General features: G+C 48.3%; 2 protein-coding genes and 1 non-coding gene across 5 annotated transcripts; all 3 read left to right on the forward strand.

Moving 5' to 3' along the window:
- Positions 1-4,864: 4,864 nt before the first annotated feature.
- On the forward strand, positions 4,865-4,968 carry LOC113597763 (U6 spliceosomal RNA). Its single transcript, XR_003418542.1, has one exon. It is a non-coding gene; the product is annotated as a U6 spliceosomal RNA (small nuclear RNA).
- A 2,243-nt stretch (positions 4,969-7,211) lies between these two features.
- Positions 7,212-10,677, forward strand: LOC113597717 (melanoma-associated antigen B1-like). Of its 3 annotated transcripts, none has more exons than XM_053202209.1 (3): positions 7,212-8,075; positions 8,520-8,731; positions 9,188-10,677. In XM_053202209.1, exon 3 carries the CDS (start codon positions 9,225-9,227, stop codon positions 10,227-10,229), a length of 1,005 nt encoding a protein of 334 aa, XP_053058184.1. In that variant the 5' UTR covers positions 7,212-8,075; positions 8,520-8,731; positions 9,188-9,224; the 3' UTR covers positions 10,230-10,677. The 3 variants fall into 3 exon arrangements, with proteins under 3 accessions (XP_053058184.1, XP_053058185.1, XP_026910337.2); XM_053202210.1 differs by having other exon boundaries at positions 8,520-8,568; XM_027054536.2 differs by lacking the exon at positions 8,520-8,731 and having other exon boundaries at positions 7,213-8,075.
- Positions 10,678-24,610: 13,933 nt separating this feature from the next.
- LOC106980451 (melanoma-associated antigen B5-like) lies at positions 24,611-25,349 on the forward strand. Its single transcript, XM_015078484.2, is given in 3 exon segments — positions 24,611-24,725; positions 24,728-24,930; positions 24,933-25,349. Coding segments are annotated over 3 exon segments (735 nt in total).
- Positions 25,350-26,285: the final 936 nt, after the last annotated feature.

Raw genomic sequence — 26,285 nt, forward strand, 5'->3', positions numbered from 1 at the left:
GAAGTCCTTGAAGAAAATTATAAGTACTGCTACAATGAACACACAATAGTAAAACATGGAAAGTTTCAGTGATCTGGATAAAAGACCAAACCTGCCACATTGTACATACCCTTATGCCAAAGCCTAATCCAGAGCAAGGTCCTAACTCTATTCAGCTGAAGGCTGAGAGAGGTGAGGAAGCTGCACAAGAGAAAATCTGAAGCTATCAGAAGTTGGTTCAAGAGATTTAAGTCAAGAAGCTACCTCCACAACATCAAAGTGCAAGGAAAAGCAGCAAGTGCTAATGTAGAAGCTACAGTAAGTTATTCTCAAGATCTAGCTAATATAATTCACCAAGGTGGCTACACTAAACATAGATTTTCAGTGCAGATCAAACAGTCCTTTCCTGGAAGACGACGCCATCCAGGACTTTCACAGCTAGAGCAACGAACTCAAGGCCTGGCTTCAAAGCTTCAAAAGACAGGCCAACTCTCTTTTTAGGGACTAGGGCAGCTGGTGACTTTAAGTTAAAACCAAAGCCCATTTTCCCTTCCAAGAATCCTAGGACCCGTAAGGATTATGCTAAAAATACTCTGTCTGTGCTCTTTAAACAGAAAAACAATGCCTGGATGACAGCACACCTGTTTACAACATGACATATGCAGCATTTTAAGCTCCATGTTGAGATCTACTGCTCTTAAAAAAAAAAAAAAAGATTCCCTTCAAGATATCACTGCTCATTGACAATGCTACTGGTCACTCGAGAACTCCAATGGAGATGTATAATGGGATTAATGTTGTTTTCATGCCTGCTAACACAAGATCCATTCTGCAGCCCATGGATCAAGGAGTTATTTTCAAATTTCAAGTCTTATGATTTAAGAAATACATTTCCTAAGACTATAGCTGCCATAGCTAGTGATCCCCCTGATGGATCTGGGCAAAGTCAACTGAAAACCTTCTGGATGGGACACCTGGGTTGCCGGAGTCCAGCTCCAGGAGATCCAGGGGTTCCCGAAGGATGAACGGCGTCGGTGAAAATAAAATAAAATTAAAATAAAAAACTGGAAAATAAAAAACTAAAACTAAAATAAAAATGGACACAGACAACAGCAGTGTGTTGAACTGGCCGATTTATTGTAGCAAACGTGGCATTATATTTGCTAGTGATTTCCTTGTAGCATACGTCATCTATGTTTTTCTAACATTATCTAATTTTGAAAATGCTCCTATGTATAAACGACCTTTAAGAAATAACATGGTGATTTTCCCGCATACCCTTTGATTATAGATTCATTTCTTACATTATTCCATTATGTATCTGCGTTTATCTATAATCTACAAAGCGTTTGCTTCGCCGTTCTCGTGAAAGGCCCTCCATTTCTCAACACCTCAAGCGGAACAGTTACAGGGACGTGACCTCCTGACCACATGGGGCCAGAAGAACAATGTGTTTGCCTCGTCCGAGGTGCCCGGAAGGGGCCGAAACCCCTTCCTGGCAAGGCGTTAGAAACCCATGCCCCATACATGCTCAGAGAGACCATGCACCTAGGAACCAATGAACCATTCTGCAGCTTAACCGACTAGGTTCAGTCATCATCTGGAATGCCTCCGGGGGAGCCAGGTGGGCCTAGGGTTGAAGTCACCCGTGCCCAGAGATACACTCCTTAGTTGCCGGAGTGAGGCTTTCAGATCCATATGTGTCTCCTTTACAGGCCCTCTTTGCTGGCAAATGCATGAGGCTATCCTTCCTGTAAGTAGAGGAGTCTCCGTGGGGGATGGCAAGGGCTAGATGTAAGGCCGCACAGTTTCTTGCGGAACCTTATTTTCTTCCCTACTGGTTCTTTTCCCAGGGGGCCTGCCGAGGGCCATTCCCCGACAGACACTACCCCAGGTAGTTTTAAGGCCGAATTACCTAAAAGCGGGAGGACAAGAAGCTTCGCTGTCCGTGGGCCGCCCTGCAGTCACCAATCCATCCACAGCCCGGGCCCTGCCACTCAGGCTGGGACAGCTTGGCTTCTGTCACTGGATGGCTCAGTGGGTTAAGCAACTGACTTCGGCTCAGGTCATGATCTTGTGGTTTGTGAGTTCAAGTCCCGTGTCAGGCTTTGTGCTGATGGCTTGGAACCTGGAGCCTGCTTCGAATTCTGTGTCTCCCGCTCTCTCTGCCCCTCCCCCACTCGTGCTCTGTCTCTTTTTCTTTCAAAAAATAAACATTTAAAAAATTTTAAAAAAAGAAAACCTTCTGGAAAGGATTCATCATTCTAGATATCATTAGGAACATTTACGATTCATGAAAAAAGGTAAAAATGACCATATTAACAGGAGTTTGGAAACAGTTACTCCAATCATAATGGATGACTATGAGAATTTCAAGACTTCAGCGGAGGAAGCAATTGCAGATGTGGTGAAAATAGAATGGGACTAGAAAAAAGTGGAACCTGAAGATATGACTGAAATGTTCCAATCTCATGGTAAAACATTAATGGATGAGGAGTTGCTTTCTGTGGGTGAGCAATGTGGTTTCATGAGATGAAATCTATTCCTGAAGATACTATCAAACAGCATCACATGCTACAGAGAAACTGTGTGTGAAAGGAAGAGTCCACACATGTGACAAACTTCACTGTTGTCTTATGTTAAGATATTGCCACAGTCACCCTAACCTTTAAAACCACAACCCTGATCAGTCAGCAGTCATCAACACTGAGGCAAGACCCTCGAGCAACAAAAAGATTATGACTGCTGAAAGCTCAGATGATGGTTAGCCATCATTAGCAATAACGTACTTTTTTTTTTTTAACATTTATTTATTTTTGAGACAGAGAGAGACAGAGCATGAACGGGGGAGGGGCAGAGAGAGAGGGAGACACAGAATCGGAAGCAGGCTCCAGGCTCTGAGCCGTCAGCCCAGAGTCTGACGCGGGGCTCGAACTCAGGGACTGTGAGATCGTGACCTGAGCTGAAGTTGGACACTCAACCAACTGAGCCACCCAGGCGCCCCGCAAAAATGTACTTCTTAACGAAGAGACGTACTTTTTAAAGACAAAATGTATTACACATTTAACAGACTACAATATAGTGTAACATAACTTTGATATGCACTGGGAAACCAAAGAATTCACTGGACTCTCTCCGTTGCAGTGTCTGCTTTACTGGAGTAGTCTGGAGCCAAAGCCACAATATCTCCAAGGTATGCCTCTGTACTTCATCTTACCATGTATATCTCAGCTCACTGTCTTACCATATAAAGCAACCAGTCAATTAATTGATACAAAAGGCATTTATTGAGCATCAACAAGCTCTAATTTTCTCCAGAAATTGTAAAAAAACAATTTCCTTCTCATTTTCCTCACTTCTAATAGAACTGGTATCCTTTGAAAAGTTTTTTTCCCCTACGGGACACTATCCTTGATGACTACATAAAACACACTCACCTTTGAATATTTAGTACAACTTCTTAAGTCCTAGCTACTTGCAGTATAATTTCAATATGGCGATTACCACCTTCTTACTTTACATATTTTCAAATGTACTTAAAGTATCCTTCATTCAAATTACATGAAAGTAACACATATTTTATACTCATGCATCATGAATAAAAACCAGTTTAATGCATATACACCTGAAACGGCATTTAGAAATTTTACTTAGTTAATCTATCTCACATAAGCAGAACCACATGAGTTTGGACTTTTTGTTAAGCTATTTTTTTAAGCTATTTTTAAATTAAGGTGTGCACACTGTTTTCTTTTTCTTTTCTTTTTTTTTTTTTTTTAGACATAATGCATTTGCACAATAGACTACAGTATAGTGTGAATGCACAGGGAACTGAAAAATTCATGTGACTTGTTTTATTGCAGTACGTATTATGGTAGTGTGGAATTAAACCTGCAATGTCTTTGAGATGTGCCTACAAAACACAGCATTTTAATCAAGATATTGTGAAATTAAATAAAAGAAAACTCATTTCAAATGGGGTCGGGAGGCTAGAACAGGGAGCTCTCATGTCCTACCACTTGTCTTCAAATGCAGACAGGTAGACATGCATTCCCAACAGGAAGAGCTCAGACTTCACCACAAGAGCAGGAGGAAAAAAGACTATCTCATTGCCCAGTAACATCCCAGCCAATGAGAGACGGTCACAACTCTGCCAATGAAAAGCCACTTTAAACTCCCACTTTATTCCAATGGACTTTCTAAGAGCTCCGTCCAACTCCTCTTTCCATCTACCAGAGTATTCCTCGACTTTGTTCTTGGACTTGCCTGGAGTTGTGCCATAGCTTGCAAGTCCCAAACTGAAATTCTTTTCTATTTCCAAATAAACCCATTTTCCTGGTGAAATAACTACATGCTTTATTTTGAAGGTTACTAATATATATGATTAAATAGGTCCACAGAAAAACAGAAATATTCAATCAACAAAATAAGAAACTGAAACAGCAGTCCAACCCAAGGCAACATCAAAATATTTCAGGGCCATCCAGGCTTTGGGGCTTACTCCACAAAATGGTAAAGGAAAAGGTAATTATCTCATGAAAATTCTTTTAAACTATACAAAAAGATTTGCAGTTATTCAACCATTTTAATAGGCTACCTCTTGTTGATACAAAGACCAGATGAGAATCCCTCAATAAAACAACACCGAAACCAAGCTCGCTTGCACGAACACCCTAAATCAATTCATAGTGTTTCCAGTATAGCAGAGAATCAACATTAGAAAACACTGCCAAATGGAAATCACTATGTTGACAAAAAAGGGGGGAAAGGGACAGGACTATGTATGAGGATAAAGAAAAAGCCTTTCGTCTCCCAAAATATATAAGTAAATAACACTTGTTGATGATAATAAGTTTTGGCAAACTTGCATTAGACAAGAATTTCTGTGCTCCCCTCAGCAGCACATATACTAAAATTGGAATGATGCAGAGATTAGCATGGCCCCTATGCAAGGATGACAGGCAAATTTGCAAAGTGTTCCATATTTTTTAAAAATATGTAAGAATTTTCATTTTCTAAAATCTACCGTGAATATAATAAATGTGAACCACTGCAATAGGGTTGAGAAGATAAAGATAAGTGGTATTAAATCCACTGTCTATGAGTGAATGAAAAAAAATACCCAGTACACAACCATCACACAAGAATAAGAATACCAAAGTAAATAAGACAAAAGAATAATGAAAAGACATTGTGGTAACAATATGATCTCTTAATTAAAAAGTTCCAAATAATTGGTACAGAAATTTTTTTTTTATTTTTAAAAAATTAATTAATTTTTTTTTGTTCTTAAGAGAAAGAGAGAGTATGCAAGTGGGGGAGAGGGGCAGAGGAGAGACCAAAAGAATTCCAAGCCAAGTCCAGGCTCAGCATGGAGCCTGATTCCAGGATCCTGGGATCATGACCTGAGCTGAAATTAAGGGTGGGACACTCAATCAACTGAACCACCCAGGCGCCCCGGTACAGAAATTATTAAGATACATAAGCAACTTCGGAAAGATGATATATAAAAGATCAATATAGTCAATTATGGAATCTGGCCAACAAAATCACTGACAAATTACAATATGTAATGGAAAGTATATCACTGAAAACAACAATAATAGCCAAGATACACCTAAAACAAAAACAAAAAGACACCTACAAGTTCTTTAGGAGACAACCATAGGGGCGCCTGGGTGGCGCAGTCGGTTAAGCGTCCGACTTCAGCCAGGTCACGATCTCGCGGTCCGTGAGTTCGAGCCCCGCGTCAGGCTCTGGGCTGATGGCTCAGAGCCTGGAGCCTGTTTCCGATTCTGTGTCTCCCTCTCTCTCTGCCCCTCCCCCGTTCATGCTCTGTCTCTCTCTGTCCCAAAAATAAATAAATGTTGAAAAAAAATTAAAAAAAAAAAAAGGAGACAACTATAAAAATTTACTGATCGACTTCTGAAAAATAGTACTCAAAAAAGCAGTTTACAATGTTTATTTATACAAAAGAGAACACTGCAAAGCTGTCAATTCTCTTTACTGTATTTACAGATTTATGGCTTTACCTACAGCTACAAAAATGACACCACCTCAGGTTGCTTTTTCCCATAATCAAAACCAACCCTGGAAAAACTGACAAAGAAAGAAACAAACAAACAAAACAAATATGAACAAGAGCAAAACAACAAAAATGATGAGCCCCTGGGGAATACGAACTCTGTCTTGAACTAGAGTATCTATGTGGGCAGGCGGAGGCCTGCGTGTGACTGAGGACAGTACGTAGCCTGCAAGAGAGGCAGATGACAGAACTGACTGGAGGGAAGGTTTTAAGTCCAGCCCTTGATCCTTTCAGTATTCCCTAGGACAATGAATTTCTACACCTTCAATAAAGGAACCTAAGGCAGCTCCTCAGAGCCTAAGTGCCAGGACCAAGGGGAAATACCAGGACTGCACCAAAGCAGGGGTTTATATTGGAAGCATGAGTCCACAGGCTGTGCTAAAAACCACTTGAAAATATGCCAGTGAATGTGAACTGGCCTTTATTAACTAACACCTTACGAGAACAAAACGCATAAAATAAAACAGACTACTAGCGAGTATCACAATAATTGCACATAAGGATGGAAACTGGTTCCAGAAACCATGATCAATAAGAATGATGTCAGCCAAAGAAACCCCGGGAAGAGTGATCAGGCTAAGGGGCAACTCACTTTTCCATGGGATTCCTAAGGGCCTTGATAGGGGGTGTGATGAGGTATGAAGTGAGCAAAGGAAAGAACTCCAGAGTTGCTAACTCCAAGTTCCTTGAAAGAAATCGAATGGGCTCCTCCACCCAGAAAGGAGAACACAGCAGGATTCTCATTCTGTGGCAGCCACTTCTGGGAAGCCTCAGGCAGGAGTGGCCTGGTGAGAAGGAATTCATGAAAGGAGGCTCACAAAGTCAAATCCTGTGGTATAAGGAGTTGGCCTTAGGCCAGCTAATTAGAGGTAACCAAAGAACTATTAGAAATGAAGCGAAACATTGAGAGACTAATGAGAGGTGCATGCACGACATAGGAGAGAACAAAATAGTCCCTGTCCTGTCCTGTTTGGAGGGCACCAAGTAGAGTTGCAAAGCTCAGAACCCCAAAAACACCCTACTTGAGGCTGGGAGGGAAATGATATGAAAATACAAAATGTTAAAAATACAAATGATACAAAAATACAAAAAAAAAAAAAAAAAAAAAGAAAGATACAAAAATCCAAAAAACCCCAAAAATGTTAAAATAGAATACAAGTATCATAGTAATTATGCACAGGCCAGAATTGTATCCCAGAAGCTTTCAGAAATGGCAGTGACGTCAGTCAGAAGACACAGGCAGAGCTATGAGGCTAAGAAGCAACTGACTTTCTCTGTGGGGTTCTCAATACCATGGTGGGGGTGAGAGGCTTCCGTTACCAACGGGAGCAACTCCGGGACTGTGAAGAACTCGGTGCAATATCTCTAACCTCCAACACGGGGCCGCAGAGGACTCTGTCCTCCCGCAGCCGTCTCTGGAAGGCCTCTGGCAGCAGTAGCCAGCAGAGGTGTAGCTGCACTTCATATCCCGAGTCACAGGCAGTGATGGCATCGACCTAAAGGCAGAAGAGGGACATCGACCAGCACCCAAAAGGACTCCAGGAAAGACACCGAGAGAGGATTGAGGCAGTTCCCACACGGAACACGGGCTCCCCCAAAGGCAACACCTGGCCATCGTCAGCTCGGGGGAGCCCCAGCCATGGCTGCTAAGCTCAGACCCCCAAACATTTCCTACTGCTGGGTGCTTAGAGGGAAACGAGACGCTTGGTCTGAGGCCCTCGGACACAGCACAGCAGAGGGAGGGTTCACAGGAGCTGCTAAGAGTCCGCCAAAGCCCGCGTGCGAGTCCTGCGGGAGGGACTCCAGCCCCCCTGGAACCCAGCCCCCCCTGCGCATCCCCCCATGCCAACCCCAGAGCCCGCCCCCTCCGCTGTCGATCTGGGGGCCAGGCCCACATGACCGGAAGTGGCCCTTCCAACTTCCTCCCGGCACTGGGCTGTGAGGCCTGGTCGGACAGCCGCTGCCTCGGCTGAACACGAGGAGGGGGTCCCACGTCCCGTCAGGGGTCAAGGTGAGAGCAGCCCTGGCTCGACCACCGCGGGGACGTTTCCCCGACACCCCCAGCCCCGTCTCCCCTGAAAAGAGGGGCCCACGCAGACCCTGGCCCGTTCCGCCCCTGCTCCGGGGGCTCGGAGACCCCCGTCATGGCCGTTCATCCCAAGTGCCTTGGCTTACCCCGCCGGGTGTCAGGGATTGCAGGCCTCGGCCCCAGGCTGCTGGACGCTGGCGCGGCTCAGCCCAGGGAGCCATCCCTCCCAGGCCCTGTGGAGGGAAGGAGGGGACCCTCGTGAGGACTGGGGGGACTCCGTACTCCGCGACAGGGGCGACGCAGCGTCCTGGCTCCTGACCTTGGCCGGCGGGGGGGGGGCGGGGGGGGGGGGTAGGGTCCGGGCCCGGGCCCCGGGGACCAGAGGGAACGTGGCCTGTCTGCTCGTGTCAACCCTGCAAATGCCAGGAAAGGAAGGCCAGGCTGAGACAGCCCCGCCACGTCTAAGAAATACCAGGTGTGAGGCCGGGGGGAACTGTGTCCCGAAGCTGCAGCCAGCAGTCAGTGGAAGGGAGGGTCCCAGGTCCTACCCGGAGCCCAAGTGGGGATTCTGCGTCATTCCCAGCACCCAAGGAACCCAGGACAGAGAAGGCCTGCCACGGGTGTTCATTCAGCACCAGGTGCCCCCTGACTCCATGGGGGGCCGAGGCGCTCCCTCCTTTCGGCCCCGTGGGTCCCCTGGAAGATGGCGGGGTCGCTTCAGAGCAGGAGACGGGGGTGGGGGCCTGGGTCGGGCCCACAAGTACCGTGCCGAGCCTGAATGTGACGGAGAGGGCCCCCAAACCCGGGACCCAGGGCTCTCCCGCGTCAGTTCGGAACCCCGCTGTCACCCGAGTGGCCCCCAGGCAGGGCTGTCTGCCTGGGGCCAAGGCTCCCCCCACGTGCCTCCACAGGGTGCTCGGCCGGGGGGGGGGGGTGGGCGAGGGGGCAGGCTGACCTGGACGTCGGGAGCCCTGGGGGGTCGCCCAGCGGTGCCCTCGAGGACCCTGCAGGGGCGGCCTTGGCCGAAGGCCAGGGGGACTCTCCCTGCTGAAGGCTCTCAGGGCAACTCCTGCCCCCCACCCCCGCCCTTACAGGTGTCCTCGCTGCCTGCCAGCCGGGCCCGGCGTCGTCATGCCGCACCGCCAGAAGAAAAAGCTGCGCGCCCGCCAGAAACGCCACGAGGGCCAGGGTGAGGGGCAGGGTGTGGAGGGTGCTCAGGCCGCCGCCGCCGCAGCCGCAGAGGCTTCCCCGGGGTCCCCCCGGGCGGGTGCAGCCCAGCAGCCTCAGGGTGCCCCGGCCCCCGGGTCCCCCGGGTCCCCCGGGTCCCCCGGCGCAGGCGCCGCAAGCCCGCCACGTGAGCAGGGCGCCGAGGGCCCGGCCGCGCCCCCCGCCCCGGGCGCCCGCAAAGACCCCCTCAGACGCAAGGCCGACATGCTGGTGCGGTTCCTGCTGGAGAGGCACGCCAGCAAGGAGCCCATCACGCGGGCCGCGCTGCTGAAGATCGTCAGCAGGAAGTACGAGGCGCACTGGGCCGAGATCCTCAGGCGCACCTCGGAGCGCCTGCAGCTGCTCTTCGGCCTCGAGCTCCGGGAGGGCGACGCCGGCGGCCGGGCCTACGAGCTGGTCAGCAAGCCGGGCCTGGAGGGCGACGGCGGCGACAAGGGGCCGCCCAAGAGCGGCCTGGTCATGGCGCTGCTGGGCGTGATCTTCATGAAGGGCAACCGCGCCAGCGAGGAGGAGGTGTGGGAGTTCCTCAACGTGCTGGGCGTGTACGCGGGCCGCAGGCACCCGATCTTCGGGGAGCCCAGGAAGTTCATCACCCAAGATCTGGTGCGCCAGAAGTACCTGGAGTACCGCCACGTGCCGGGCAGCAAACCTCAGCGCTACGAGTTCCTGTGGGGCCCGAGAGCCCGCGCCCACACCAGCAAGATGGAGGTGCTGCAGGTGCTGGCCAAGATCAACGACACGGTGCCCAGCTGCTTCCCCCAGCTGTACCAGGAGGCCCTGCTGGAAGAGGCGGCGCGCGAGAGCTCCACAGACGCAGCCACGGAGGCCTCCGCTGGCGAGGCTGCGGGCGGCCCTTCGGGAGCCGGGGAGCCGTCCCGGGCCCGGGTCGGCCCCGGCCGCCCCATCTAGCGAGGCCGGTGGGGCCGCTGCTCCTCCTGCTCGGGGCGGAAGGGGGCCCTTGACCTTCCAGGTAGTGCAGAGTCCGGGGGGCTGGAGGGAAGTAAGTAGTTCTTCTTCATATTTGTTCTAAACTCTTAACTAATATCAACACACATATCATTCATATTTATTTAGGTGTTTACAAGTTTTTTCCTAGTATCCCTTATTTAGCACTAGAATATAAACTTAAGAATGGCATGGCTCTCACCTCCATGGCTGTTCCTCAAGGGAGAGTTGCAGTGTTGTTGTGTGCAAAACAAAGCCACAGACCATCGATATTGCATTTATGGTCCAGAAGTAGGTAACATGGCATGCAGTAGGGATTTTCATGGCCGTGTGAGAAGAGGAAAACGGAAAAGAGCGGGGAATAGCCAACGGAGAAACACTAGTTAAATAAAAAGAAAAGGTGTTTAATTCATGGTTTGCCTTTTCCATTCAGTCTCTTAGTAAAAAAAAAAAAGATATGTTCTCAAGAATGTTTGTTTTGTCTCTGTGCACTGTATATTCCCTGCTACCTGCTGGATGAAAAGTAAACTCAGATGGGGCCCTTGGGTGGCTCCGTTGGTTGGGTGACCCACCCTTGGTTTCTGCTCGGGTCACGATCTCCAGTGTGGTGGGATCAAGCCCCGGGTCGGGCTCTCTGTTGACAGTGTGGAACCTGCTTGGGATTCTCTCCCTCCCACCCTCTCCCTGCCCCTCCCCCCACTCTTGCTCCTTCTCTCTGGACATAAACAAGCATTCAGGGAAAACCAAACTCAGGTGGGGGGCGGGTGGGAGGTTGGGGGTTCATACCAATCCTAACTGCCATTCGCTCAGGCCGGGTATTTTTCTACTGAGCATGTGAAATGCTTCCTATGGTACATAACTTCCAACATTCCTATAGCAAACTTCCTTTACAGACAAAGCACCGGTAAATGCCTCAAGTTCACGGGAGTGGTGAGTGACCTCCCTGGGACTGGATCCCTGCTCTGGATTGGTTTAGATCCATCTCAAGACCCATGCTCTTCCTTTCCTCCCAGCTTTTCATTCTTTCTCTTCTCATCACTCCACACTCTATCTCATGGGATAAACAAAACCCTGACCCAAAGTGGCGTTTCGGAATACACAGCCACGGTAATAATAATGCTACATAACTGTGTAGCGTGACCAAAGATAAGAAAAAACTGACATCCAGTGTCAACAGGATCACCTGTACATGCAACATCAGACAACCCAAAAAGATCAGGGGCTCTCAAAATCCTGACGGGCCCCACCCCGTCCCTATAAGAAGTAAATCCGTTAGAAGGAGAGGCCCAGAAGATGCTGTCTAGCTGGCAAAGAGAAGGATTCTTCTCTGACAGCAGACCATCTGGGCAGCCCCCTACCCCCAGCCTCCCAGGCCTCCCCCCCACCCTTGCCTAGTGTCACATCTTCCTAGGGACAGTGCCCAAGTCCCTGCAAGGCCTGCAGTCAGAAACCTGCTCGAGGGTCGGCAGGGATGTGGATTTCCCAGCAGCCTCTAACTGAGGAGAGGACAAAATGAGGACCCTAGACACCCACACCCCAGAACATGGGATTACCGAGGTGAGCTGCCCTCACACCTAGGGGGCCTCAGGTAGAGCTGTACCTGAGCGTCCCCTCCTCCTTCAAGGTTCTCAGAGATAGAGAAGCCTCGGTTTAAGGGCTGTGTCTTCAGGGCAGTGGAGGCAAGAGTCCCAGCCTGACAGGTAGCAAGGTGGGGACACCGAATGAGGAGGGAGGAACTGCCCATCCTGCCACACCAGGGGCTCCACGACACATACCCTGCTTTCCACCTCGTGTGGCTGTGGCCGGCGCTCTCCGGCTGAGGCTCCCCCTCATTTCTTCTGGTGGGGAACAGAGGAGGGGGGTTCATGGGGAGGCGAGGTCTCGTGCTGAGGCAGCAGCTCCGATTCTGTCCAAGCAGCAGATCCTATCCAACAGGCCTTACTGGCATTTAAGGTGAGGATACTGAGGGCTGATGAGTGGACCCCTATGACAGAGGGGACCACACAGAGCCTCCGGCAGGGGGAAGCCAGGGAGTAGCAGCTGGCCTTCCCCGTCTAGTGTCTCAGGAAGATGACAGCCTTGCCGGAAGGCTGGCTGACTCAGTAGAGGAAGGAGTCCCATATACTCCCCAGAGTCAAGGTTAGACACCCGAGCAAAGCCCGAGGGGCTAGTCACTCGACAAGAGGGAAGTGTCCTAAAATTTAGCCCCTACTATGATCTTTCAGAGGATCCCAACAGCCCCGGACAGATAGGGTTCATCCTGACTTCCAAATCAGAATGTCCAGGCAGGTAACGGCCTTGGTCTGAGGAGCACGGCCTTAGGTGAGTGGAGGGTAGAGTCCCAGGGCTGGTCATGAGTCAAGAGGAGGACCGCGAGTGAGGAGCAAGGGGACCCCTCACCCCAGAAGAGAGGAGAACGCCCAGAGTCCCACCCTTGCTGTCAGTCCTAGGAGGCCCAGGGCAAAGCTTTCCAGCTGAGGTGTCCCCTCTTTCCACGGGAAGTGGTCTCACGGAGGAGAGGGCCTCTGCCTAATGGGAGCAGCCTCGGTCCTCACGGTGTGGAAACCTCGTCCCTAACTGGAGGCAAGTTGATGACTCTAAATCAGGGGAAAGGGACACCGACCAGAACACACGGGGCCACGTAGAGCCCGACCACTGCTGTCTTCTCTCCGCAAACCCAGGAATGTTGGCATTCCTGTCCCGCTCGTGTCCTCTGGGTGTCTTGTGGAGGAGGTGAGGCACTGGGTCGAAGGGGCGAGCCTCAGCGGAGCAGAGGGAGAAACTCCAGGTCATGCCAAGAATCCGGCATGGGGCCCTACGTCAAGAGGGAACCACCCAAACCATAAAGGTAGAGACGCCACAGAACACCTTGGCCACTGTTGGCCATGGGACTATAGGAAGGGTTGCCATGGGAGGCAACCCTCACAGTCCCCTAAGTGGTCTTAGGCCATGAAAAGCCTTAGCGTGGGGGAACGGGCCTCCAGGTCATGGCAAGAAGCAGTGTGAAGACTGAGTGAGGACCAAGAGAAACAACGGAAAAGAGAGAAGAACAAACGGTCCCACCACCCTGTCAGACCTGGCTGGGGGATCCAGGCAGGAGTATGCAAATGTGTCACCCACTGGCTTCCAGCCTTGGGGGACTCAGGTCAGTAGAAGGAGGCCTCCTAGATCCTGACAGAGTGAGGACTGTAGGTGTCACCAACCTCAGAACGGTAGAGTCCCATCAAAGTTTTGTCCCCCTCTGTTAGCTCTCAGAATCTCCAAACAGCTGTGACTAGATGTGACTTACGTGACTTCCACCTCTGGGGACTCGGGGTGGTGAGGCCCTTGGTTGGAAGCGAGAAAAGGGACAACTGCCAGGCTGTGCCAGGGATAAGGGTAAGGGCCCTGAAAAAGGAGCAGAGCATGAAAACCATAACAATGGTGCAGCACATCATATCCGCCCTGCTGTCAGTCCCGGGAGACATCGGGAAAGATGTCAGGCAGAGTGAAGGCAACCCTCAATTCCTGTCAGGGTGACAGAGAAATAGGGAGAGCAAGAGATCAAGAGAGGAAGGAATGAGGCCATCCCAGAGTCAAACTGAGGAACCTGAGTGAGGACCAGGGAGACAAACCATCATAAGTTCCAGATTTGCCTCCCACAACTTTGTGTCTCAAGCGACCACAGGCAGGGGTGGCCAAATATGGTCATCCTCACTCTTTCTACTGGGTCTCAAAGTGTTGTGGCCTTCCTAAGAGGAGATGTCTTCAGGCGAAGGTAGAGAGGAGCCACCGGCCCTCCTAGGATTCAATGTGACAACCCTGACTGAAGATTGAGGGGCCCCTGCCCCACCCCCCGAGCGGAAGGGACAACAAAGAGTCCAGCTGCACCTCTGCTCAGCGCTTCAAGACTCAGGGCAGGGTGGACAGGCAGAGGATCCCCTATTCCTCCCTTATAGCATGTCTAAGGATGTTAAGATCCTTAGCCTGAATGTGAAGCCACTAGAGGGCAGAAGGGTGTGTCCCAGCCCCGAGGTGACAAAGTGAGCAGCCCCCCCGCCAGCCCCTGTGGTCACCCTGGTTCACTCCCGGGCAGGTCTGTCTGACAGTGGCCCAAGACTCCCAACACCTTCCTCCACAGGGTGCTCAGGACCCAGGCTGACCAGGACAACAGGAGCCCTGTGGGGTCCTAGAGCAGTGCCCTCGAGGACCCTGCAGGGGCAGCCATGGTCGAAGCCAAGGTGGAATCTCCCCACTGATGGGGCTCACGTCATTTCCTTCTGATGTCAGGCAGAGCCAGGTGCCCAGGTGCCTTTGCTATTTGCTGTCCCTAACCAGTGTCGTCACGCCTTAGGGCCAAAAGAGTAAGCTCCGCCTCTGCGAGAAATGCCCCCAAGGTCTTGAGGGTGCTCAGTCTACTGCAGCAGCAGCAGCAGCAGAGTCCCCCATTTTCCTCCTCTCCTGATTTGGGGGTATTCTGCAGAGATCCCCTCTTTCTGGCATTCCAAAGAGAGCCCCATCCACCACTACCTCTATTGTAGGGTTGTCCTGCCCAAGATGTGAAGACAATGCCAAGAGCCAACCAAACTGAGGAGAGGACAGCACCATCCACTGAGAGCTCCCACAGAACTCCTCTAAGCAGGAAGGCAAGTTATACTGGTACAATTTCTGCTGTACGTCTATAACATGAAGACCCATTAGAAAAGCAGTCATGCTGAAAGGTGCTGACAAAATGTCCAAGAACTGCTTCCCTGAGATCCTGAGGAGAAAGGGATTGGCTTTTGGCCTTGAATTAAAGGAAGTGGGGTTCCTCTGATGCAAGAGTGATGCTAGAGCATCCCTCTGATGCTCCTGCCAGCGTCCTGGACTTCCTAACCACGGGCGTGTGAGTGGCGATAAGGATTTGCCCAAGACCCATCTCCTGGTGACACTCCTGAGCATGAGCTTCATGAAGGGCAAGTGGGCCACAGCAGGGAAGAACTGAGAAGTTCTGAGTCAGATTTAGGCATATGGTGGGGGAACAACTTCGTATATGAAGAGTTCATCACCCAAGACGGAATGAGGCTCAAGGACCTGGAGTACCGACTGGTGCCCAACGGTGATCCTCCTCTCTGTGAATTCCCATGGGGGTCTAAGAGCCTGTGCTGCAACCAGCAAGAGATACGTCTGGTCATTGTGGGCCAAGGTCAATGTTACCATCTTCGGTGCCTTCCCATCCCATTATGAACAGGCTTTGAGATAGGAGGAAGAAAGCCTCTAGAGCAGATGCTGCCAGGTTGAGCGCCCAAACCAGCACGTGTTCCAGGGCCATTACCACTAACTATGCCCACATCAAGTACAGCCTCAGGGAGATTCTGGACCTTTTCACTGAAGAATGTCGTTAGTGTCGAAGCAGTGGAGGACTCTCTTAGCACTTTTTAGAAAACTAAAAGATGTGTATCTCCCATTTCTTATATTATTCAAGATGGCGAGAGAAATTAAATAATAACAAAGTAGGCATTCTGCTTGCTATCTCTCTTCCTCCACAACTGTTAACTGAGCATCTCTTCTCGGGGAGGCCTCATGCCAGTACTAGGGATGCTATGCAAAAGAAGACCAGGCCACTGTCCATAGACTTTTAGTCTAGAGCTGCTGCCGTATCAGCAAGACAGTGACCTAGACTCTAGGACCCATGTAAATGACGAGTGAAAAGAAGGAGTCAGGGAGAGAGAGAAGGTTCCCGATGAGAGTAGCCACGAGCAAGTGCTCTGCAGCTAGGCACTTGGGAGCTTTGCCACACTTGACTTCCTGTAGAAGAGGTCGTTTGAAGTTAAGCAGGGTAGTGGACTACATGAAGTGGTGAGAATTGTGAGCCGAGAATGGGCCCTCAGACGGTGGGTCTCAGAGCTGAGAGTCTGACTATAGGCAAGAATGAAATCCTGCCCTTAATCCTTACTTTGGGATGCTGGATACACCAGACAGGCTCTCCACCTGGGGCAGGAAGAGAAGCGGTCCTGGGCTCTGGTTCCAGTGCATGTGAACACAGTGCACAAAACAGATGTTTGAGGCACATGCTGTCTAGGAGGCTTCTAAGAAACAAAGGTGACACTCCTGGAGAGTGAGATGTCATTTCACTATCTCTGCGCCAGGCTGGGAGGGCCAGAGGCTACTCCATTCCAGGGGCATTCTATTAACTGAACGATTTTCAGGGGAATTTGGCAAACTCTTATGGAAAACTAGATTCTTGGTGGTGGTGAAATGAATGAAAACAGGCGTGGTTTGGATGGAAAGGCCCCCGGGAGGGAAATTGTCCATGACACCAATTCTAGAACCTCTGCATTGCATCTAACTGGGGGAGACTCCTCCACACCCAGATGAAATAACACATTTTCAAACGGGAAAAATGTACATAGCTTTACTGGCTAAGCAGTACTTCCTTCTTTCCAAAGGTGCTGCAGTTTTTCTGACATCTCATAAAAACAAACAAACAAACAAACAAACAAACCCGAAATCCCAGAGGAATTGGTATTATTGTCTGGGGTCCTAATCATCATAGTAAGAAATGCCACTCTTTAGAAGATCATTGTTTCAGACGCTTTGCAAACACTGCACATATTCCAACAATCCTACCAGGGAGGACACATCAGACTCACTTTGCAGATGATGAACTAGCCATTTTCTCCAGTTCACCTGGCTTTGAAGTGACGGACCCAGAACTAGAGCCCTGGTCTGAATTTGTCTAGAGGCCACACTGTGCCACTGCGTGTCTCCCAGATGAAGACCAACACGGTATCACTCAATTCGCTTTGTTTTCCCCACTCCTCCAAAATAGATCTGAGGCAATAAGAAAGAGGAACTTGCAGCCAAAATGTTAAAAGCAGGCATAGAAGAGGGTGGTTACTGTGAAAAGAGACCACAGTTTCGGGATTGTCTGTGGCTTGCATTCACCTCAGATCCACATACCATTAGCCGTATGGATCCTTGGAAGCAGACCCTGCCCTGGCCGCAAGGCGTGCATCTGGTTCCAGCACTTTCCTGCAAGACGGCATCCTCGCCCGGGGCCTTCCCTGGTGTGCCCTCGTGTCCAACTCTGGAATCTGTTACTGGTGTGTTATTTGAGACTGGCCTCTGAAAGACACAGCAATGAGCGAGCTTACCCAAGTGGTCAATAACCAAAGCCTCTCTTGCAATTTGGGGATGAGGAAAGACCATGGATTTCACTAGGAATCAAATAGGATGACTCAGAAACACAAAGGTTAGATCACAGAAGAAAATACCGACAAAGGGAAATCACTGCCTTCACAGAAAAGGAGAAAATGCATTTTACAAGAAAAGAACATGTGCTCTACACTTCTACTCACAATACTGCTGACACCAGCAGTATAGGGTTTAGTGTCTTTATCCCCCAAACGGACCAATTCTTAAGCAGCAGCCAGGTGTCCTACAACTCAATTCCATTCTGACAACATTTACTGAAACGAGCATCAAATCTCACAAGTCAAGGGCTCATTCCCAGAAGACTCTCCTATACTTAATCACAAATCTGGGCCTCCCGTTCCTCTGACTGGCTATAAATCAGGGATTCCCACAAACTCTTCTTCGGGTTTGAAAATTTTCTAAAATGGCTCACAGAAGTCAGGAGTATGATGTACTTAGTAGGTTACTGATTTCTCATGAATGGACAGGACTAAATTACAGCCAAATGTAAGAAATGCATAGGGGCATCTCGCTGGCTCAGCCAGTTAAGCGTCTGACTCCAGCTCAGGTCACGATCCTGTGGTTCAAGCCCTGCATCGGGCTCTGCGCTGGTGATACAGGGACTGCTTGGGATTCTCTCCCTCTCTCTCCCTGCCCCTTCCCCACTTGCACGCGTGCTCTCTCTCTTTCTCTCAAAATAAATACATCAATTAAAAAAAGAAAAAAGAAAAGCACAGAGCATGGTTTGGGGAAGGCGTTCAGGGATTCCTCGTCCTGTCCCCAGCTGTCCCACCCTCCCAGCACCTCTGTGAGTTCCGCAAACTGGAAGTTCTCCAAAACACTTTGGTTAGGAGTGTAACGGAGGCTTCGTTACAGAAGCACAAATAATGAAATCACTGGCTGTTGGCGATCAAGTCAATCTCCAGCCTCTCTCCCCTCCCCGTAGATCAGGAGGTGGGGCCGAAACTTCCAACTCCTTAAATACACGGTTGGTTCCCCCTGGGCAGCCAGTACCCATACTTAGGAGCTTTCCAAAGTCACCTCATGAACATAAACTCAGGTATGGTTGAAAGGGGCTGGTTCTGAATTGTATAAAACACACTCCTTTCACACACCCCAGAACGGTAGAGTCCCATCGAGTTTTGTCCCCCGCTGTTAGCTCTCAGAATCTCCAAACAGCTGTGACTAGATGTGACTTACGTGACTTCCATTTCTGGTGATGACAAATGTATAAGGAGGCCCTGCTACATGAGGCAGCTCGCAGACCCAGAGCCTCAGCCAGGGTGGCCTCTCCTGGTGAAGGGGGGGAGGGGCGCGGGGAGCCTTCAAGGACCCGGGTCAGCTGCTGTCGCAGAATCCAGTGAGTCAGGTGAGGCAAAAGATGGCCCTTGGCCTTCCAAGTAGTGCAGAGTTGGGGGCTGGAAGGAACAAAATGAAGATCTTTGCCTTTTTTGTTTGTTTGTTTTTTTCATTAAAGTCATCTGTAAGCTTTTTTTTTTTTAATTTTCAAATATTGTTCAGTTTAGTGAAGATATTCTGCTTCAGAACCTAAGGTTACTAATGCCAGAGAAATCACATTATTACCATTCACGTTTAAGTTTTAGGCTTTGCCTTTTTTTTTTAAAAACAAGCTCAAATGCCTTCATTCTTTCCTTTTTGCTACAGAACTGGTTAACAGAGCACTGAAATGGGGTTTTTCATGGGAACATGAAAGAACCTCATAGGAAAATATTTGGGATCACCAGGTGGTGAAACTTAAGTAAAGGACGGTTAACTCTTTGCTTTATTCTTTGGGCTCTTTGCTCATAAAATTAAATAACATACACCTGGGTATTGTGTAGCTTATTCAATATGTATAAGAAATTAAATAAACTTCTTGGTTTGTTTATTTCAATAATAATAAATGCTATTTATTTCTTTTCCTCTAGTATCAGTTGAGCATCCTCTCTTTGGAAAGCCCCCTGGTAGCACTGGGAATGTTAAGAAAAATAAGCAAACCAATGCACATAGAACTGGAGACTCTGGCAGCAGTTATATAATGAAGATGGTGAGATCCACTCCAAGAAATAAATTAATGACAAGTTAAAAAGAAGAGGTGCATAAGGGGAGGTCCTAGGTGAGAAAAGTCTAGTGTAAAGTGTTCGGTTAACGCTCTGTTGGGCTTGGTAAAATGCCAGTCCCTTGGGGAGGTCATTTTAAGCCAGGCTGTGCTGTGGGCTGGATGTGGCCGGGCGAGTGGTGGGCAGCGAGGGGCCAGGTCTTTAGATGATGGTTCTCAGAGTTGGGAGCCCAGGCCTATAGTGGAAAACAGTTTTTCACATTTACTCTGGGGTTGTGTGAAAACCAGCGTCAGTCCCTAGCTGAGGCCTGAATGGAATGGGTCCTATGCGCTTGCCCCAGTGCAGGTGACATAGTACACAAATGATGTATTTTAGGCAGAGAACGTCCAGAGAGCTTCTGAGTAATAAGGGTAATACTTCATTGAAGTGCGATGCCAAGAAGGCCCTGGACTTTCTTGCTTTTCATGGGATGGGAGTGCCCGAGCTCACTCTGTTAGAAGGGCATTTTAACTAGGTTATTTTGAGTATAATTTGTCCAACTCTTAAGAGAGGGCATGAATTTTGGTGGCGATAAAATGAATGACAACAGGGGTGGTTTGGATGGAAAGGGACCTAAAAGGGAAGTCATTGGTACCTGACACAAAGAGAAACTTTCAGTTGCATCCAATTGAGGAAGACAGCCCCATACCTATATTAAACAACAGATGCTCTAGTGGAGAAATACTACGGATTTTATTTGCCCTGTAGCATTTCAGTGGATTTGGATTTCTATACTGTTAGTAGTTGGATATTGTCTAATACAGGCTGGAAATAAAATTCTGTGAAGAAACAATTTTATCATCAGGGGTCACAATCATCTTAGTAATAACGGCCGTTCATTAAAAGCACCAAACTTTGTGGGGTACCTGGGTGGCTCCATTGGTTAAGCATCTGACTCTTGATTTCGGCTCAGGTCATGACCTCACGGTTGGTGAGTTCGAGTTCAAGCCCCACATCGGGCTCTACGCTGATAGTGCGGAGCCTGCTTGGGATTCTCTCTCTCCCTCTGCCTCTGCTCCTCCCTGGATCGTGCTTGTGCTCTCTCTCTCTCTCTCTCTCCCAAAACTAAACATTAAAAAAAAAAAGCACCAAACTTTGCCTAACACCATGCCAAATGGGTAATATCCATCACCTATATGTCTATAGTCCTACATGACAAATGTTATCAGACTCACTTTCCGAATAAAGAACTTGGAATATTCTTAAATTCAAGGCTGGCAAGTGACAGCACTGGACTAGACCCTGGCTCTGAATTCCTCAAGAGCCCACAGTGCCACTCCTCTCAGCCCGAGGCATATGTGTATCACTTACTTCACTGTTCTGCTCATTACTCCCAAATGTATTTCAGGTGTTAAAAACCATGATTTCACACCCCAAATATGGTTTTGGAATACAAAGCCCAAGGAACAAGCAATAGCAAAATCAATGTTAAGTATGAATAAAGAAAGAGACAGTATTCAGCGACAATAATGTTATCAACAAAGGAAATGTCAATAAACCTGAAAAGATCAGGGAATCACAGTGTCATGTGGCTCAGTCCCTCTATTGTGGAAAATAAATCTATTAGAAGTGAAGTTATGTAAGAGGCTAAGTCTGTGAAAAGAAAGAAGAGATCAGTGTGTGAGAAAGAAGAAAGAAAGAAGAAAGAAGAGATCTGCGATAGCATACCACGGGCCCTGGGCCCCTGCCTCTACTATAGTTTCATCATCTCACATTACTCCTGGGAATCAACTCATTTGCTGCCAGGTTTGCAGTAGGGAGACTAAGCAGGAGTTTGGAAGGATGAGGTATTTCCCAGGAAGCCTTTCAAAGAAGAATCAGGAGAGGTGCCTGGGTGGCTCAGTTAGTTAAGCATCTCTTATTTTTGGCTGAAGTCATGATCTCACAGTTTGTGGGTTTGAGCCTCGCATCAGGCTCTGCGCTGCTGGTATGGAGCCTGCTTGGGATTCTCACTCTCCCTTTTGCTCTCATAATAAACACATTTTAAAGAAACTTTAAAAAAAAAGCAGCTCTTTCTGCCCACAGGTCCTGTCTTCATGCTTTAATAAAATCACCTTTTTGTGCCAAAGAGGTCTTCAAGAATTCCTTCTTGGCCATCAGCTCCAAACCCCCCACAACCCCCAAAACCTCATTATTTGGTGCCTGAACGCAGGGCTATGATTTTTTTCACCTGGACTCCGAGCTTCGGTGCAAACTTGGCACCATTGGCTCCTACTGCCACCCTTGAAGTCAGGGAGCAAAGAGCAACCACTTGGACCACCCATTTCAGACTTCCCCACCAATGTCCAAGAGTTTATGACCAAGTTAACACAGTCTAGGAAACTGCACTGTGTGGTGAATCTCAGACAACTAATGAGAAAGCAAAATAGTAACTACCTGTGAGCATTATGCCTACTATTCTTGCAAATGGAAAAGTTAACGTCAGTCAACTGGGTTGTACCATGAGAAATTTTCCCCAGGTTTCTGGATGGTGCTCTGGTCATCAGAAATTTAACTCCCTTGAAACCTAATCTGGACCATCACTGCGCAAGAGTGAAATTACCATTTTTAGCTGTTTAACTGACAAATATGTATATTAATGTTTATTTTTTTTTATTTAAATGTTTGTTTCTTTTTGAGAGAGAGAGAGTTTATGTGTGAGCAGGGGAGAGGTAGAGGGAGAGGGAGACACAGAATCTAAAGTAGGCTCTAGGCTCTGAGCTGTCAGCACAGAGCCCCATGCAGGGCTCGAACACACAAATTGCGAGATGATGACCTGAGCTGAAGTCGGACGCTTAACCGACTGAGCCACCCAGGTACCCCTTAATGTTGTTATTTATGCGTCTGAGGCACTGCAGAAGACATGAAATGTTTTTCAACACGATTTGAGGAATTGTTTCAAGAAAAGACTTTCCCCCAAAGCACTGAATATGAAAGACTGTGACCCTGTAATAAAAAATAATTGTATTTGGTTTTTAAACTATAAAAAAAAAGACCCGAGTCCATAGGAAGACTGATAAATTAAGATTGAGGAGACCAACACCCCATAATAACTAGAGTCATAGGAAGATTGGCCTGTGACCCTTCTCAGACCCAGGAGGCCAAGGCAGAAGTGCCAAGGTAAGCCTTCCCTCACTTATTTTCAGGGCTCTCAGGGACATTTGAGCTTTGGTCTACATGGGTAATCTTAGGTTGAAAGAAAGCAGAAACCCAGGGCTTGGTGGAAGTCAAGGTGAAGATCCTAAGTGAAGACCAGGATCAGAGAGGGCCCCAAGGAGCCTGAATCCTGATGCCATACTTGGAAAGGCATAAGCAGGAGTAGCTTCATGCAGCATTCCCTGACTTTCCCTCTCTGACACCTTGGGGAGTGATGGACTCGGCCTGTGGCTTTGAGACCTAACAATAGAGGGAGGCATCCCAGGTACTGCCACTCAACATGGGCAGAATCCTGAGTGATGACTGTGGAGACCCCGGACCCCAGAATAGTGAGCTGGCACAGAGGTTGCCCCTGCCATCAACCCTGGGATGCCTCGGTAAGGAGGTCAGGCTGACTCGACAAGAAAAGGGTCAGAAACCCGAGTGCCTTGCTCAAAGGGAAGGGATCTCAGGCAAGCGAAGAAAGGAGTCTCAGGTCCTAGTCAAGGTGAGGATCCTGAGTAAGGACCTAGGGAGCTCTTTTCCCTCAGAACTGAATTAATCATACAGAACTCTGACTTTGCTGGCACCCTTTGGATACCTGGGCATTGATGACAGAATATGACATACTTCCTCCTATGGTGTCATAAAGGGTTGAGAAACTTGGTCTATAGGACTATGGCCTAAGCAGCAGCAGTGGGAAGATTTCTTTTTTTTTTTTTTTTTTTTTTTTTGGAGATCAAAGGAATACCCTGTGGACTAAGGGAGCCACACATCCCTTAAGAGTAGGAGTAGGAAAGCATTAGTTTCTTACTCTCAGCCTCAGGAGACCAAGGACAGGTAGGATCAGATGAGAGTCCCACTTTCTTCTAGGGGTCTCAGGGTGGTGCAGGCTGTGATATGAGGGGCAGGCCTAAGGGCAAGGGAGGGAGGAATTCCAGGCCATGGAAAGGGTCAGGGCTCAAAACGAGGGCCAAAGGACTACTCACCACGAGGCAGAAAGGAAAGCAAAGATTCTGGCTCTGCCCCTAATTTCAGCCCTTGAAGAACCAGGGCAGGAGTTTCAAGTACAAACTGCCCCAACACTTATATATATTAGGTTTATGGGAAATGAAATCCTTAGATCGAAAGTGCAGCTACACTTCAGTGCAAGGGGTGGAGGTGTCAGGCCCTATATGGACCCCATTTAAGGACCTTAATGAGGACTGAGGACCCCAAAGAGGCCAAGATAGAAAACTCCCCACTGAACAGTCAGACCGGGACAGGAAACATAAGCTGAGGACCCCTTTCGCTTCCTCATCATGGGTACCAGGGAGGTTTGTGATGTCAACATCAGAGGAACAGAGGTGAAACAAACAAACAGACACAAACAACAAAACAAAAACCCCATGACTGGCCACTAGTTGAATGATGGTCTTGACTGTGAAATAGGTGATTTCTCAACCACAAGATCAGCAGCTCCTGCTATCACCCCAGTATGCCCGAGGCAGGTCTGACAGGAAGCAGCCTAAATCTCTAATTTCCTTCACAAGCTTCCCATGGGATAAGCCAACTGGGAGGAAAGGAGCCCTGTGGGTGGTGAGAGAAGTGCCCTTGAGGAAAACCAAGTGTACCTTCTTTATAAAGGTGCACACACCCCATCAACCTTCCTCCTCCTCTAGTGGGACCTCACCACCTGCTCTCCTACTCATACTCCTGACCACTGACCTTGATCACAGCCATCATCCCTCAGGGTCAGAAGAACAAGCACTGCACTCATGAGAAATGCCACCAGTCTCGAGGTGACACAAGAGTTCAGGCCCCTGTAGCAGTGGAAGAGTCCTCCTCCCTCTTCTTCCCCTGTTTCAGAAGGTAATACCCAGAGTTTATCAGCTAATGACTCAATTAGCACTTCCGAAGAGTCTTGGGGAGCCCCATCTACCACCATTACTTCTTCAGAAATGTTTGGTACAATATCTGATGGTGAGAATAGCCAAGATGAGAAACATCTATGTTTCTCTGGGCCCCCACCTTTTACTGAGATCACATGCTTTGATGGGTTTGTTGGAACAGTTTCTTCTGTACCAATATAAAATGAAAGAGCCCATTCTGAAGGAATGCTCAAGATTAGTGGCCAAACTTACAAAGAATACTATTCTGAAATCATTAAGAGAGCCTCTGAACATATCGAGATTGTCTTTGCGGTAGACTTCAAGGAAGTGGATTCAACCAGCCACTCCTATGACCTTGTCAGCAAAGTGAAACTCCCTAACAATGGGAGGGTGTGCGCCGGCAGGGGGTTACCCAAGACCGGTCTACCCTGATGACAGTCCTGGGTGTGATCTTCATGAAGGGTGACTGTGCTGCTGAGGAAGACATCTGGAAATGCCTGAATATGATGCAAGTATATGGTGGGAGGAAGCACTCCATCTATGGGGAGCCTAAGAAGCTCATCACCAAAGATTTGGTGAAGCTAGAGTACCTAGAACACTGCCAAGTGTCCAACAGTGATCCTCCATGCTATGAGTTCCTATGGGGCCCAAAAGCCCACACTGAAACCATCAAGATGAAAGTCCTTGAATTATTGGCCAAGTTCAATGACACAGTTCCCAGTGTCTTCTCAGCAAGATATAAAGAAACTTTGGAAGATGAGGAAGTAAGAGCTGAAGCCAGACCTATAGCCACTGTGTGTAACAGGGTCACTTCCAGCAGACTACTGAAGTCTGAGGCTTTTTAAAAAAATCATCGCAGTAAGAAAACATAACCTCACAGTAGGGATTTTCATGGAAATGTAAAAGAACCTCATAGTAAATGTATTGTGATAATGGAATATAAAAAAACAATAAAACACGATCAACTTTGGTGTTCTTTACTCCTTTCAGCCTTTTGTTTTATACAATTAAAAAATTTATACCTCAATATGTTTAGTTTTAGGATATGCCAAATCATAACAAGTTAGACCTCATTCTCCCTTTTATTCCCCAAATGTCTACTGAGTACATGCTTTCTGGAAGGCTCCATGCTAGGAGTGGGGATGCTAAGATAAAGACCCAGCCTTTCCCATAGAATTTTACAAACTAGTAGCTGGGATCATAAGGATCCCAAAACTCTGTCTTACAAAAAAGTAAAACAAAAACAAAAAAACGCAATGAGGGAGAAGGGAGGTTCCCTGGGGCCAGGCAGAGTATAAGTTCCCCCAAATAAGACCGTTTAAGTTTTGGGATATTGTGGGTCAAACCATGTCATGTAATTTCGAATTAAACTATGCAGTGGACTAGACTGAGGTTGTGGGAATGGTGATCAGATGCCATACCCTAAGATGATGCATCTCAGACGTGAGAGAAAAGAAAAATCCTTGAATCGAAAACTACACTGAGCTGTACGTTCTCAAATTAAGGTTCAATATTACGTGCTCCTTGACATTTAGTGAAACTTACAGGGCCTCAAATTGTCTTACTGGAAGTTCCCCCTCGATATTCTGTACTTACAGATAAGGGCCCCTACCAAACCGTCATCTTTATCAAGGGAACAAGGCACAAACCTTGCTTATTCCTAAGCGGCAGATTTCTGTTCCCTACTAGCATGCAAAATTATTCAAAGAAGCTGATGACACAGTACCACTGGAATGAAAGGTCACCTCAAGCTCTTGACACCAAACTATGCCTCCCACAGA

The sequence above is a fragment of the Acinonyx jubatus genome, chromosome X (genome assembly GCF_027475565.1).
Source record: "Acinonyx jubatus isolate Ajub_Pintada_27869175 chromosome X, VMU_Ajub_asm_v1.0, whole genome shotgun sequence".
Lineage (NCBI taxonomy): Eukaryota > Metazoa > Chordata > Mammalia > Carnivora > Felidae > Acinonyx > Acinonyx jubatus.

Bases quoted from the DNA above. Each gene is read 5' to 3' on its own strand.
- LOC113597717 (XM_053202209.1), top strand. From the start codon at position 9,225: ATGCCGCACCGCCAGAAGAAAAAGCTGCGCGCCCGCCAGAAACGCCAC.